The sequence below is a fragment of the Astatotilapia calliptera genome, chromosome 14 (assembly GCF_964374335.1).
Source record: "Astatotilapia calliptera chromosome 14, fAstCal68.1, whole genome shotgun sequence".
Classification (NCBI taxonomy): domain Eukaryota; kingdom Metazoa; phylum Chordata; class Actinopteri; order Cichliformes; family Cichlidae; genus Astatotilapia; species Astatotilapia calliptera.
Window position 1 is genome coordinate 27,752,998 of NC_137435.1, and position 12,990 is coordinate 27,765,987.

At 44.1% G+C, this 12,990-nt stretch overlaps 1 protein-coding gene across 6 annotated transcripts in view; it reads right to left on the minus strand.

The window, feature by feature from the left end:
- sphkap (SPHK1 interactor, AKAP domain containing) overlaps positions 1-12,990 on the minus strand; it is a 129,688-nt gene that overhangs the window by 2,067 nt on the left and 114,631 nt on the right. For 4 of the 6 annotated variants that reach the window (XM_080288901.1, XM_080288900.1, XM_026191847.2 and 1 more), the window contains 7 exons: positions 9,938-9,997; positions 9,397-9,537; positions 8,167-8,419; positions 4,595-7,928; positions 3,125-3,280; positions 2,187-2,270; positions 551-600 (listed from right to left, as the gene is read on the minus strand). In XM_080288901.1, the coding sequence (XP_080145027.1) occupies positions 551-600; positions 2,187-2,270; positions 3,125-3,280; positions 4,595-7,928; positions 8,167-8,419; positions 9,397-9,537; positions 9,938-9,997 (4,078 nt within the window). The remainder of the gene's footprint in view (positions 1-550; positions 601-2,186; positions 2,271-3,124; positions 3,281-4,594; positions 7,929-8,166; positions 8,420-9,396; positions 9,538-9,937; positions 9,998-12,990) is intronic. The other 2 variants (XM_026191849.2, XM_080288902.1) reach the window with 2 other exon arrangements.

The following is a 12,990-nucleotide window of genomic DNA, read 5'->3' on the forward strand; positions in this document are numbered from 1 at the left end:
CTCAGATCAGCTGGTTGTTGATCCCTTAGTTACACTGCAATAGGCCTAGGCTGCTAGGGCCTTCCCTAGATGCATTTCTTCTTCCGTCACCTCTTATCACTATGTGGTTATACACCACTTTGCATTAAATCGTTTTTCGTTATTAATCTCTGGCTGATCAACTAATAGGTTTCTACCTGTTAAAAGGACGTTTTTCCTTTCCACTATCACCAAGTGCTTGCTCATAATGGGTTATATGATCGTTGGGGTTTTCTCTCTATTATTGCAGGGTCTTTACATTTCAATATAAAGCACCTTGAGGCGACTGTTAATTGAGCTGAATTGAGATTGTGCTGTGTTGCCAGTAGGGAAGTTGCAGATTGTCCACCAGAGGACAAACTATGCGACATCAACACTCATAATTTCATTAAATGCTGTTTCTCTACTATTTGATTTTTTTTAACAGTTAATAAATAACAATACCAGCAAATTGATAAATAGCTAATATCCGCTAAATTAGCCAGTCTCTAAATAACACCATTGATGACTACGAATTTGAAACTACACTCACCAAATACAGTCTCTTTGGCTCCTGCCAGGTGGCATCTCTCAGTCTCCTCGCTATAAAGAAAGAAAATAATGGAGACTAAAAGTTTCACATATGTTGACATACATTAATGAAGCAGTTTGAAATTTTGGGAAAAGCAGTATCATTAATGCTTAAATGGGAAATAACCAACTTGCAATGCTACAGCAAGGAAAAGCATCAAGCCTGGCTCTCCAAAGGTAGCAAAATCTGGATACAAGCACATCTTGAAAGCTCGCTAATTACAAAGTTGCACATGTTCTGGTAACCTAAAAGCAATGCAACAGTATTTATTTTCATGTAATTAAAATATAACCCCAAATCCAAAGTTGGGATGTTGTAAAATGTAAATGAAAGCAGAATGCAGTAATATTAGAATCTCATAAACCCAATTTTATTCACAACAGAACATAAATGTTTGAACTGGGAAATTTGACAAGTTAATGAAAACGATTAGCTAAAAAAAAAAAAAAAAAAAAAAAAAAAAAACCCAGCTGGATGAACATTTTGCAACGAATTAGGTCAATTTCACAAATTGTGGAAGAGTTTTATAATACTGTTCCTTTGAATACAGACTTAGAGCACCTCATCACTGACAGCGCATAATTTCATCGAAAGATTCAAAGAATCTAGAGAAATTTGTGCACAAGGACCAAGGCCGAAGATCAATATTGGATGCCTGCGATCTTCAGGCCCTCTACATTAAAAACAGGATGCTGTGTGGAAATCACTGAATAGACTCAGAAACACTTCCAGATATCGCTGTCTGTTAGTTCACCGTGCCATCCGCAAATGCAGGTTAAATCTACCATGCGCAGAAGAAGACGTGTGACATAATCTAGAAAGTGCTGAAAGGTATACACAGTCTTTAGAGCAACATCCAGATGACAACGTTTTCAGGGAAGGCCTTGCATATTTCAGCAAGAGGAGTCCAGACCAGAGTTTTTGCCAGCTGAAAACATCTGGGGCATGATGAAACAATATGAAGAAAGACAACTCAGGACTGCTGAACAGCTAGAATCCTCCATCCAGCAGCTGGTCTCTTCAGTTCCCAGATGTTTACAGACTGTTGTTAAAAGAGGAGAGGCTGCACAGTGGCAACCATGACCATGTGTGTGTGTGTGTGTGTGTGTGTGGCATCTTCGATCATCAAAGTGACCCTTTTTCTTTTTAAAAAAAATGCAACATTTCCTCAGTTTAAACATTGGATATGTTTTCTATGTTCTGTTGTGAGCAAAATGTGGGTTTTTAACATTTGAAAATCACAGAATTCTCTTATTTTATGAAGCATGCAAACATTTGTGGAATCAGGGTTTTAAAATACGATTTTTTTAATAGTTCACTAAATTACGAACCTTTTTGGATATTTAAAAAAAAAATCTGCACTGTTAACCTGATTATTTACCGTTTAGACAAATGAAAAAGAACAGAATAAAAGCAGAAAATTCAAAAGGCTTTTGTCTGTTAAACAGAAAATTGTTATTTGTTCTGGAATGACACTTAATATCCTTGTCTAGCATGTGTGAGAGAAAATAATACCTGCAAGGTTTGTGTGTATTAAAAATGTCACTGTTGACACACCAGAGACATAATGAGAAATACAGTGATAGCAGAAACATACTGGATTACTGTGCTTTGAGAGGGAACATCAGAAAAAGAATCCAGGTCTACCAGGCCTAAGCTAGACGTGCTGCTGGTCCCATTCCTAGGAAGGAAAAACAAACAAACAAAAAAAACAAAAAACAGCAAAAGTGTCATTTAAATGATGTCTCGAGACATCCAACACGATCGTTCACTTGTGAAGAGAACAATGTCCAAGCGCAGGGATGCAGGTCATGTTATTAGCTGGTGATTAACATATAAATAGCAGCTGCAGCAGAACTGGGCACTGAAGCTGGGAGAGCTGGTGATTCGTATTTTTTTGCCTGGCAGCTGGTCCGTCTGGAAATGGGGATGAGGCATATTTGGAGGCAGTTAGGTGGGGAGGGTGGACAGGCAAGGCCGGCAGCCGTGCCCTTGTGTCACAACATAGATCAGGGATGAGGCAGAGTTAAAGTAAGCAGGTAGATGGAGAGGTTGCAGTGTTATGGTGGTGCGCACAACTACTCTTGCTCTAAACACAGTACCTTGCTACTTCCTATTAACTCTCAGAACTGCCCAGATCATTGATTGTCCAGTTTGAGAAATTAAATGAGTTTAATCATTATGGTATACATCTCTTCTTTTTGTTTTAAGGAAAAAGGGGATCTTACACCATAAACTTATTTTAATAGGTGATTAGTTGGGTAAATAAATGAGAATTTGATGAAGCAGAGAATGGTTTAGTGGATGTTATGAGCTGGCCTTTTGATCCATGATATAAGAGCTCTTGCACCACTGGCTTTGCAGAGCGAGCTCTCTTGCCATACACTGCATTAGCAGGTGTGGATACTGGAGTGGCAGGGAGTAAATTGGCATTGGCACAGGAGAACACAGTTAGTAGCAATGGGCCAATGAGAGCGGGGTGAGGGTGTGAGCAGCAGCGTTTGGAGCAGTATCAAAAGAGCAGCGGTTACTGACCCCTCGCTCAGGTGGATAAAACTACTGGTCTCCTCGTGGGGGTCATCTTCGGGGGTTATGTGAGACCAGCTCCCCATGCTCTCTTCACTGCTAGCACTCATAGAACGCTTGTCTCTCTTCACTACTGCAGCCACGGCTGTCCTGTCCCTGTCACTGCTGGAGAGAGCAAACCGCAAGATGTCCACAATGTCGGCGGCAATGCTTTGGTCACTTTGGCTACTGTTCCTGCTCCTCTATGCACTACTATTGTTACGCAGACACCCAGATTTGTTACTACTAACCTCCTTTCTATAAGCCCATATCGGGATCATGTCTTACTGTAAACAGTAACTTTCTACAAATGACAAATGTCTTTGGAGTGTGAAATGATTATTAAAAAGAAAGCCAATTCCTTTGAATATCTTTAATGCACCAGCACACTGCATTTCCCATGGGCACTGTTGGATTTTCAGCTTTTTTTTTTCCAGGACACTGATTAAATTAAGTCATAATCAGATGATTGAGAGCTGCCATCCTCAATTCTGCAGGGAAATCAGGTTTTATTGAATCGGCGAGTGACTGACTTGCACTCGCACACAAGGGACAAACACATGCACTCCACTTGTTTCTGGATTACACGTTTTATCAAGCGTTACAAAAAAAAAAACAAAACAATAAAACTCTACGTTGAGCTTTCATACATTCCACTTATCGGCTTCTCTTGCACATTAGTGATGCTGCTCATACACTTTAGTGGTGTCATTACAGTCCAAATGGAAACATGCAGTCTTTGTTACCCCAGAAATGTGAACTAAAAATGTTCTCCTTGACAGTCCTACAATCTGCTGTCTCCCGTGAAAGCCCCTCAAGACATTTACAGCATTAGAATAAATCTCACCACCATGCCGAGTCCCTGTCTTGCTAAAACGTCAGTCTGGTTTCAATTACTCGTGTATCTGACAATGCAGCCCCCAAATTCTTTGTCATTTCGGCTGTCTCAGTAGAATCTCAGTTCCGATTCTATCTATTTCAATATCAGCGAGTGTTTTGTGGTTTGTTATCCTAGTGTGAGTGCAGCTTGTACTGATAAAGGGGACTTCAGCGGCCACTCTGTGGATAAAGGATGAAGCTGCTAAAAGCTTTCTGCACACACAGTACATCACCCAGACAATGTGAGTCACAGCCTAGCCAAACCTGCTAAAATAGATTAGTTCACCCAGTAAATAGATCCTCTGCGTGCCGACTAAGCTTTGATCAAACTCTATAAATAGCACTGTACACCTGCATTTTATGTGTTTAGTCCAGATTTTCATACTTTGTTTAAAAATAGTCGAGCACTTTTTTTATTTCTCTCCCTTACTCTTGTCAGAGAGATCAATCTCTACGTTTCACATCCAGTAGATGACTATTCTGCTGCAGGGTTATTAAAGAAAACTCTGCCTGAAGAAGGAGGGGTCGGACTCACACAAAAGCCTGTGAGCAGTGTAATACCTGCTGCTGTTGGTGGGAGCTCTCTCCGTATGCTTGGTAGCCGGCGTGTCTGATGACACTTCTTGATGTCCCCCTGTTCTTTCAGGGTTTGAGACTGTTTCTTCATCTCGCTGATCTCCTTCGATGTGGATCAGCGGCACATTTCTGGGGCCCCTTATGCAGGCTGAACCGCTGTCACTTCCCCCGATGCTGCCAGCTTGCTCCTGGCTCGACCTACTTCGGCTACAGCGTAGATGGGATTGCTTGAACCCCCTCCTCCTTTCACCAACAGGCATGTGCGCCTGTGGATGTGACCCAGGTGTGCCTCCACCTACATCTTGCTGTCCCCCCAGCGCAGATTTGCCAATATCCACTATGTCAGCTGCCAGGCGATTGGCAAACTGCTGCACATGGGGCTGCGAGTCTCCTGCAGCTTCCAAATCAATACTGTCTTCAGGATCAGCGATGATCTTGTTCTTTCTCATCAAGGACTCGATAGAGCTTGACCAGGTCTCATGAATTAGCATATCAGTAATCTGGTCAGTCTTACCCCTCTGATAGAGGCATGAGTCTGACTTGCACAGTCCTGTGGCTGACACAGAGTTGGTGGGGAAGATATTTAATGTGTCCCCGTGCACATTCCGCGCAAATCCATCAAAAGAGTTCGCTTTTATGGGCGAGTTGACAGTCAGCCGCGAGTCTGAGGAGCGCCGGTCTGGCACCGAAGACTGACGTATACAGAAGGGTGTTCTTAGAGGAGGTGGGAACAGGCTGTTGCTCCACTCTTTAGTCTTTGCAATGCCATATTCTTTGTTTTCCTTATCCATATCCCGAAGCATAAACCTGTAGAACTCCTCTGTGATGCTCTCGGTGCTCGACTGTTTAGACAGGCACGATGACGCCCTGACATTAAGGTGGCCGTTTTTCTTTGATGCAGCCTGCTGTACAGCAGCAGCCAGGATGCTGCTGGCATTCTTCCCTGCATAGTAGTCCAACAGAAGGTCAAAGCCTCTGCCCTCTGTCTCCATCTGGTTAACCATGAACCGAGAAAACTCATCTGTGATGCTCTCGCAGCTGGACTGCTTAGAAATCGAGCTGCCGCGACTCAAGTTCTGACCTAACCGGCTGCCCGGGCCCAGAGTGTTGGGTGTGCCGGATGGGTCTGTGTCTTCTTCTGGAATGCTCTCATAACTGGATGCCTTCCCACGGCTCCACCTCTCACACTGCAGTCTGCTGCGCTGCTGGCCTGTTTTGGAGGTATCCACCACATTGAGTTCAGGGCAGTTCAGGATCCGAGCCGTGACCTCAGAGGCAAAGAGGGCAAATGGGTCCTGCGGTTCGTCAGGGTTTACAGACTCGTCTACCACCCGGTTGACCAGCCGCTCCATTAGCTCTGGCTGCTCCTCAGTTTTCCTTTTAATTTCACTTAGGCGGGGCGCCCGATGTTTTCTGGAAGCTGAATTGCTGTTCTGACCCTCTTTTCTCCTCAGTACTGTGCGGCAAGCAGGGATCAAATAACCCTCGGGGACTTCAGCAGAGGACCCTTTAAGGGCACAGAACCAGGGCTGTTTCCCAGTGGAGTTTTCTAGACAGATTGCTGCAAGTTCTGTGGCCATAGACACCACCGTGGAAGCCAAATCATCAGCATAGCAAGTAATTGGTGTCCTGGACTCTGAGTCTATTCTGAAAGAGTTCAGGGAGGACTGAGGTGTCAGAGAGGCCTGTCTGCTGTCACTGCCTGTCCCCAGTCGTCCTCTCCTCTCTGTGACCTGAACTGGGATTTCACTTAAAGGCTCTCTGATTGCACCACTGCCCTGCTGGCTGTCAGAAAAGTCTTTGGCTGGCAAGGAAGTGGGTTTAGACTGAGTTTGCCTGCACAATGACTGCTGCTGTTGTTCTTTGATGTTTGCTGCCGAGGACGATGCAATGACATCACCTTCCTCAAGCGCATATTTCTCCTTCAGCCCTGCAACTGTGGATAACTTATCTGTGCAGTGCAGCACGCCGCTTAGATTCTCATTATGCCCAAATAAGCACTGTAATTGGCTTAATGGATCCTTGGCATCCTCCTTGATGTTAGCAGGTTCCTTAACACAAGCATCACCCTCTCGTGTGTCGCATGACCCTTGGTCACACGTGGAGATGTGGCTGATCTTTTTCTGTGTCAGGCAGAGAATATCAAACAGCAGATTGTTGACACTGTCTTGCAGAAATACCTGAAAGCTTGGCGCCTCCTTCCCGGTACCCTCCAGTTCCTTTTTCTTTTTTGCCTTCTCTAAAGCGTGCTTGAATAGACTGTCTGCCACTTCATTTATTAATTCATCCACCTCCCTTTCATCTGTGTAGCTTTTTTTGGAAAACGTAATGCCATCTACTATCTTGTTATGCGTGGTTTCCAGCAGATGGGCTACACTCCTGTAGCCTTGTGGCTGAGTCAGCACCTCAGCTGCTTCCCGATGCAGGACTTCAGCAATGTTGGCACGAAATGCTTCAACGCTGGTTCCCTCTGCCACGCTGCAGTGCAGCGTGAAGGCTGCGGAGGCCTCGGCAGCAGACATCAGACCGCGGGACGCCGTGTAAATTTCAGCGGGATCCGTGTCCGAATCGCCGCCGTCTCCGGGCTCCTCCATTAAGTCCACAGCTGCGACAGCGCCGGCTACCTGAGCCATGCCACACATAGCTGAGGAGAAGGAGTACTCTTCTTTATCTTCTGATTCCTGCAGCTCCTCATTGACGTCCTCTTCCGAAGCAGATTCCATGGCGAGCTGTTCTGTTAGCTGCGGGGTAGTAATAGTGCCAATAACATTGGCAGCACAGGCCAAAGCCACCTCTACATGTTTGGATACGTGTCCGCCATTGTCATGGGGATTGTGAGCCTGCGTCTCATTCTGTTGCTTTTCTCCAGTTTTGGTAGCGTGATCGGGCACGTGAGGCACCTGGTTCTCCGGCCATTCTGCAGCCCCGTCAGAGCTGTCTGGGCTCTGAACAATGACAATTTTAGGGAGTTCAAAAGAGCAGGTGCGCTGTTGGGAAGGCTGTTTAGTCTTTGAAGGGCTCTTGAAGTTGGGAGGGCAACTAGAGAGGGACACACTGATGGCTGCCTCTGAGGCAAAGGAGGTTTCATCTTGAGAGAGCCGTATGAAGGCATCCTGCAGTACCGACTCAGCCAGATTGGTGGCGTAGTACCCCGCTGACTCTTTAGTCTGGATGCTTGCTCGCTGATGCCCTTCCTTTTTCACCTCGGCATCCTCCCTTTGCTGATGACGTGCCAGCTGTCCCCGATGACTTGCAAGTCTGACACAGTGTTTCTGTGCAGCTTCTGGCACGCTCTCTCCCAGGTCACCGCTCTCTGGCTCTGAACAGACAGGGAAAAAATAAAAGCCGTGGAAAGAGAGAATGACAAACGTCTACACTGATTAGGAAGCAGCGCCACCGGTTTCCAAAATGTCACATCAACAGTAGAATATTATCCCGATTTGCCCTCCACTGACTCTGTGTCAAATTAAAATTTCCCTTAGAGAAAATACATTTCTGAGTGCAACAACAATAATTATAATCTTTACCCAGCTGAAAACAAACCCTGCTGTACTCACCATTTCTGAAGCCGTCGTCCTCGCTGTCATCTCCCAAGTGTTCTGAGGCCGTCAGGAAGTCTTCCTCTATGGACGAGATAGAGCGATTGGTGTCATCATCGAGGCGCTGTCCAGCCGCTTTGCCCTGCTGACACTGTCGCTCTTTTCCCCACTGCAGGCCGATCAGGAACTTGTTGATCTCAAAGATGATGCTACCAGGCTGGCTCTTTCCTGAACACTGAAGCAGGCACACACCTGTGCATCTCTGCCCACCCTGAACGAAGCACGGACAACTTTCATGTACACTCACACATACTCAATATATAATGTGTCCAAAGGTCTTAAAGTATTAAAAAACCCACTACAGACAACACATAGGTAAGCACAGTTAACACATAGTCACAAACTTTACTATAAATCTCTTAAAACATTATACAGCTCTATTGCCTGTTTTTCTTCCATATATTTGATATACTATTAATTGCTTCGGACCTGCTAATGAAAGTTTAATAGGCTGTGTAGGCTCCTATAGGGCTGTTTATTGATTCTCACAGCAGTTTTAAACATTTATTGGATGAGCTTCAAAAAAGCAACCGCAACAGGGGATTTTTTATTTAATGACAAATACACCAACAGAAAGGCTTATTAGTTAGCTACGTGTCTGTATGTAATTTTTATTGCCGTTTAAAAATTCAGAGTATGGAATTAAAAAGCGACTTTTTGCTCGGTACCTGCAGGTGTGTTTTCTTTACACGCACCTGCTGAACAAAGTCATATTTGCGGTAGCGTCTGGATGAATTAAGTGTGAACGCATCCTTTGCATCGAAAAAGTTCAAACCAAATGTCTTTTTATCAGACTTTTTTTTATGGAAATGTTTTACTCTTGATGTTTGCTGCTTTGTATTCAGACATACTTTGAATCCAGTTGTCTGTTACCGGCCCAGTTTTCACATGACTATATTTGGAACACACGCATCGCTTTTTTTGCACAAAAATAAAAGTCAAACCTGAAGTTGGTGTTTGCCAAGATAGCAGTGTGCCTCAAAAGATGAGGACATGCTTTTACTAGACTAAAAATGGAAGAATTGCTCCATAAAACGAATGGACTCCCTCATGTGGGGTCTTTTTCCCAGCACAAAAGGTTCACATCTAATCGCACAGCGCTGCTGTACGAGAACAGCTTGTGCTCTCGGCCAGTCAATCCAAAGGCTGGAAATACTTGTAACGAATAGAAAACCACTACAAACTTACCTGAGCTGAGGGGTGTGGGTGCGCTTGGCAAGCTTCTGTGGCTTCTAATCCACCCAGCAGTAGGATCTCATTTTCTTTCGGCTGGTGGACGGTCAGTAACTCAACAAGCTTTGGCAGATCTGGAGACACAGATGCCAATTTCTGCAAGACACAATCCAAGCACAGAGACAATACTAGATGATAACAACAAAGCGTTTAGTCAAGTCACTTCAAAGCTGAACATAATGTGCTCTCTGCGGTTCCAAGTCAGAGACACATAATTATAAAATTCTTCCTGTGAGAGGACTTGAACCATGTGGAATGATCATTGATCGCCCACCACCGCCAGCTGCAAAAGACTGCAAAATCTGCATATTTTCTACACAAATCATCCCTCTAATTCTGGGTAATGATCTTGAATCCATGGCAACTGAGCCAATGTATGTATCGTATGTGAAATACAAGGACCAGAGTTCCTGAGAGATGAAAAGTGGGAAGGAAGGAGGGGGGGGGAAGGGGTGCAAGGAGAGAACAAATGAGGGTGGAGGAGAAATCTGCTCACCTTGACGCTTTTGTCATCACGACAGTCAGTTTTCTGTGGGTCCAGATTTACAAAACAGACCTGAGAGTGAAGAAAAAGAGGGCGTCAGGATGACGGGATTTTACAGTAATTTTGAAGTTTCTGCACTGCCTGTCCATCAGCTACACTACAGAAGCCGTCTGTTCAGGCCACCACATTGTCATATTGACAGAGGCCTTTCTAAGGAGATGTTTTTGTCTCAGAGGGGCTGGTAGGAGCAGGTGTAAACCAGAAATGATTTTCTTTCCCCATGTCTCCTCTTTTGCTTTTCCTCTTCAGCTGTCTCCACGCTTTCACAGCGTGCCTGTCATAGTCCCCGTCTTTCATTCCCTGCCGGTCTCGCGTTCCCTCGGCTCTGACTGCAGGTTTAATGTGATGGAGTTCTCATGTCAGTACTGGGACCCCGGGACTGTCCAATAGCTGCTGTTTGATTCTGCAGCATACAACCTCTGCTCTAAGTTGGCGCAGCCAAGTTTGTCCTGTGTGGCTAAATGAATACAGCTCAGCTGCAACAGCATTGGAAGGGGAGTGCAGTTCACCTTGAGTAGCACCCCTACTCAATATGAATGTGCAGGGTGCTTCGAAGTGCCTTGGGCAGAGCGATATGTTTGCAATGCAATCACGATTTCATAATTTAAGAGAAGGAAATTATAGATACTCAGAGAGTATTACATATCTGTCATTGTTAATGGAAAGTATGAAAACATTCAGGATTAGCAAGGTAAAATTAGAACCAGTAGTTTTCAGTTATTGGCCTGATGTGATTGGCTGTTCAGTTTCTGTTTAACAGATGGGCATATATGAGAGCATTACTGTAATAACTATAATACAAAGGCAATTTCAGAGAAATACAATGAAGGAAATTCAAGAGGAGGGTGACCCCGCGCTTGATCGACAAAAGCCACTAGAAGAAAAAGGTGTGTAATAGTCTGGGAGGTCACAAAGGAATCCAGGGAAGCAACTCTTGTTGACTCCTGCTCTGTATGTACTCCTTGCAGCCCTGCATGGAGAACATGCTGCTCTCCTGACAGAATCGTCCAGCCTGTCTGCAGTTTGCATTTAAAGGTCATGGTGGCAAGCCAGAGGGTTGTTAAAGAATGTCTTGTGTATGGATGTGACAAAAATAAAAAAAAAAAAAAAAAATCCTCCAAACAGTTTATGTTTGGAGAAGGGGAAACCCGGTTATGTCCGTGCCATGCGTTGGGCTGACTGAGCTACATCTCGGTCAGGGCTGCTCGCCACGATTGATGGAACAATGAATTCTGAATCGTAGCAGCAAACTCCAAATGAAAATGTCAGGATATGAATTGAAGCAATAGAGAAAGTGGGTCATGCGGCAAACAGCCACCCTGAGGATGCGAGTGGTTTTATAGAAGATAGATAAGGGGCATAAAGTTAACGTTTTGTAACGTGACCGTAATCAAACAGAAATTACATAAAAGGACCTGAGGGAAGCAGTTCGAGTGAGGAAATCTACCAACATCCTAGAGCTGAAGCTGTACAGTGAGCTGTTTTATACAGAGAACAAGCCAAAAACTCCAACAAAGGACTGATCCACAGTTACTGGACATATTCAGTTGCACCTATTGTTGGATTATGTTCAGTATTTGGTTCCACCTAAGGTTTGCATATTTTGTGTCCTCACAAATCCCTGTGGGATTGTAGATAACAGAAAAACGAATAACCAGTTTGTTTTCATTAAAAAAAAAAAAAAAAAAAAAAAAAATTGGCTCTTGTTGATTTTTTTAGGATCATGAAAGGTCACAGTGTCTAACATCTAACCATCTGTTGGTTGCTCATTAATTTAGTCATTCTTAGTTACTGTGGTATCTTCTCTTCTCTCAGTGAACTTTGGGGTGGGGGGGAGAGAATACTGCTAGCTCTCCCTTTCACTGCCGCCACCTCCACGTCTGCTCTACCTGCTGATATCTAACCCCATTCTTTCCTCTACAGACCTGCAAAAACAATATAGATTCAAATAACCACATTTTGACGCCCATCACAGTTTGAAATAATTTCCCCTGAACCTCCTGAGGTGTGCCTGGCGTTTGCTGCTAGGCTTTTAAGCAGCAGTTGTGAGACGGCACACATACCTCACGACTTTCATCTTTTCCTCATTTATCTGTGTTTGCTTAAAGAAGATCTAGTCCCAGAAAGCAGTGTCAAAGTATAGAAGCCACAACAGATCCACATGTATTTTTTTGGGTAATTTTGGGGGGAAATAATGTCACATTTTCTAGCTGCAGATGTTAAAGTGAAGCAACAACTGCTGCGATAAATAGGCCAATGTACTCATGAGTTTATATTCCAACATGAGGATTTGCTTCTGCTGTTTTTGCCATCTTTAAAACACAGTCAGGGCTTCTTCATCAAAGAAAATGGTAGAGTTAAAAGAAACAAAAGACTGATAACTTTCAAAGAAAGGGCAGTGACAAAAAACAAAAAACCTGTCTGCAAAGTCAGATGGAAGCAGTCAAAATATCCTTCAGCCAAAAGCATAATGTGACACATTCAGAAAGGCCAATTCCCCCCCTCACCTTCAATCTGCTATCTTCCAGTCAAACAATGATTTCTAAACTATGAAGGCTAATAGGATGAAAAATGCTGCTCGAAAACAGATTCAGCCAAACAGAAAAGATGTGAAGTTAATGGCAGCTGACAATGACAGAATCTATGAAAAGTCTCTCCAGTCGCACCCTGATGAGGATGGTGGATTTTTATTTAACTATGGATGGATGGATATTTAGTCATTCATTTATGTTTGTCTGGTGCCCTTCACGGGCCGCATGTGTCACCTATAACATTCTCCTTTGCTGACTCGCTATCAAAATAATCAGAGCAATCTACTCAGCGAGGAGTGAAAGCAGTTTGCCGTTTTGCTCGTCTTTTCAGATCAGTTTACAGGGCGTGATGACGACCTTTTCTGTTGTCACAATTGCCGTTAAATGCCAGTGAGATGCACATCAGGCATTAGATTACACACCAGTATAAAAATATTTCCACATGCTGAACCTAATCTGATCCAAAAAGGAGGC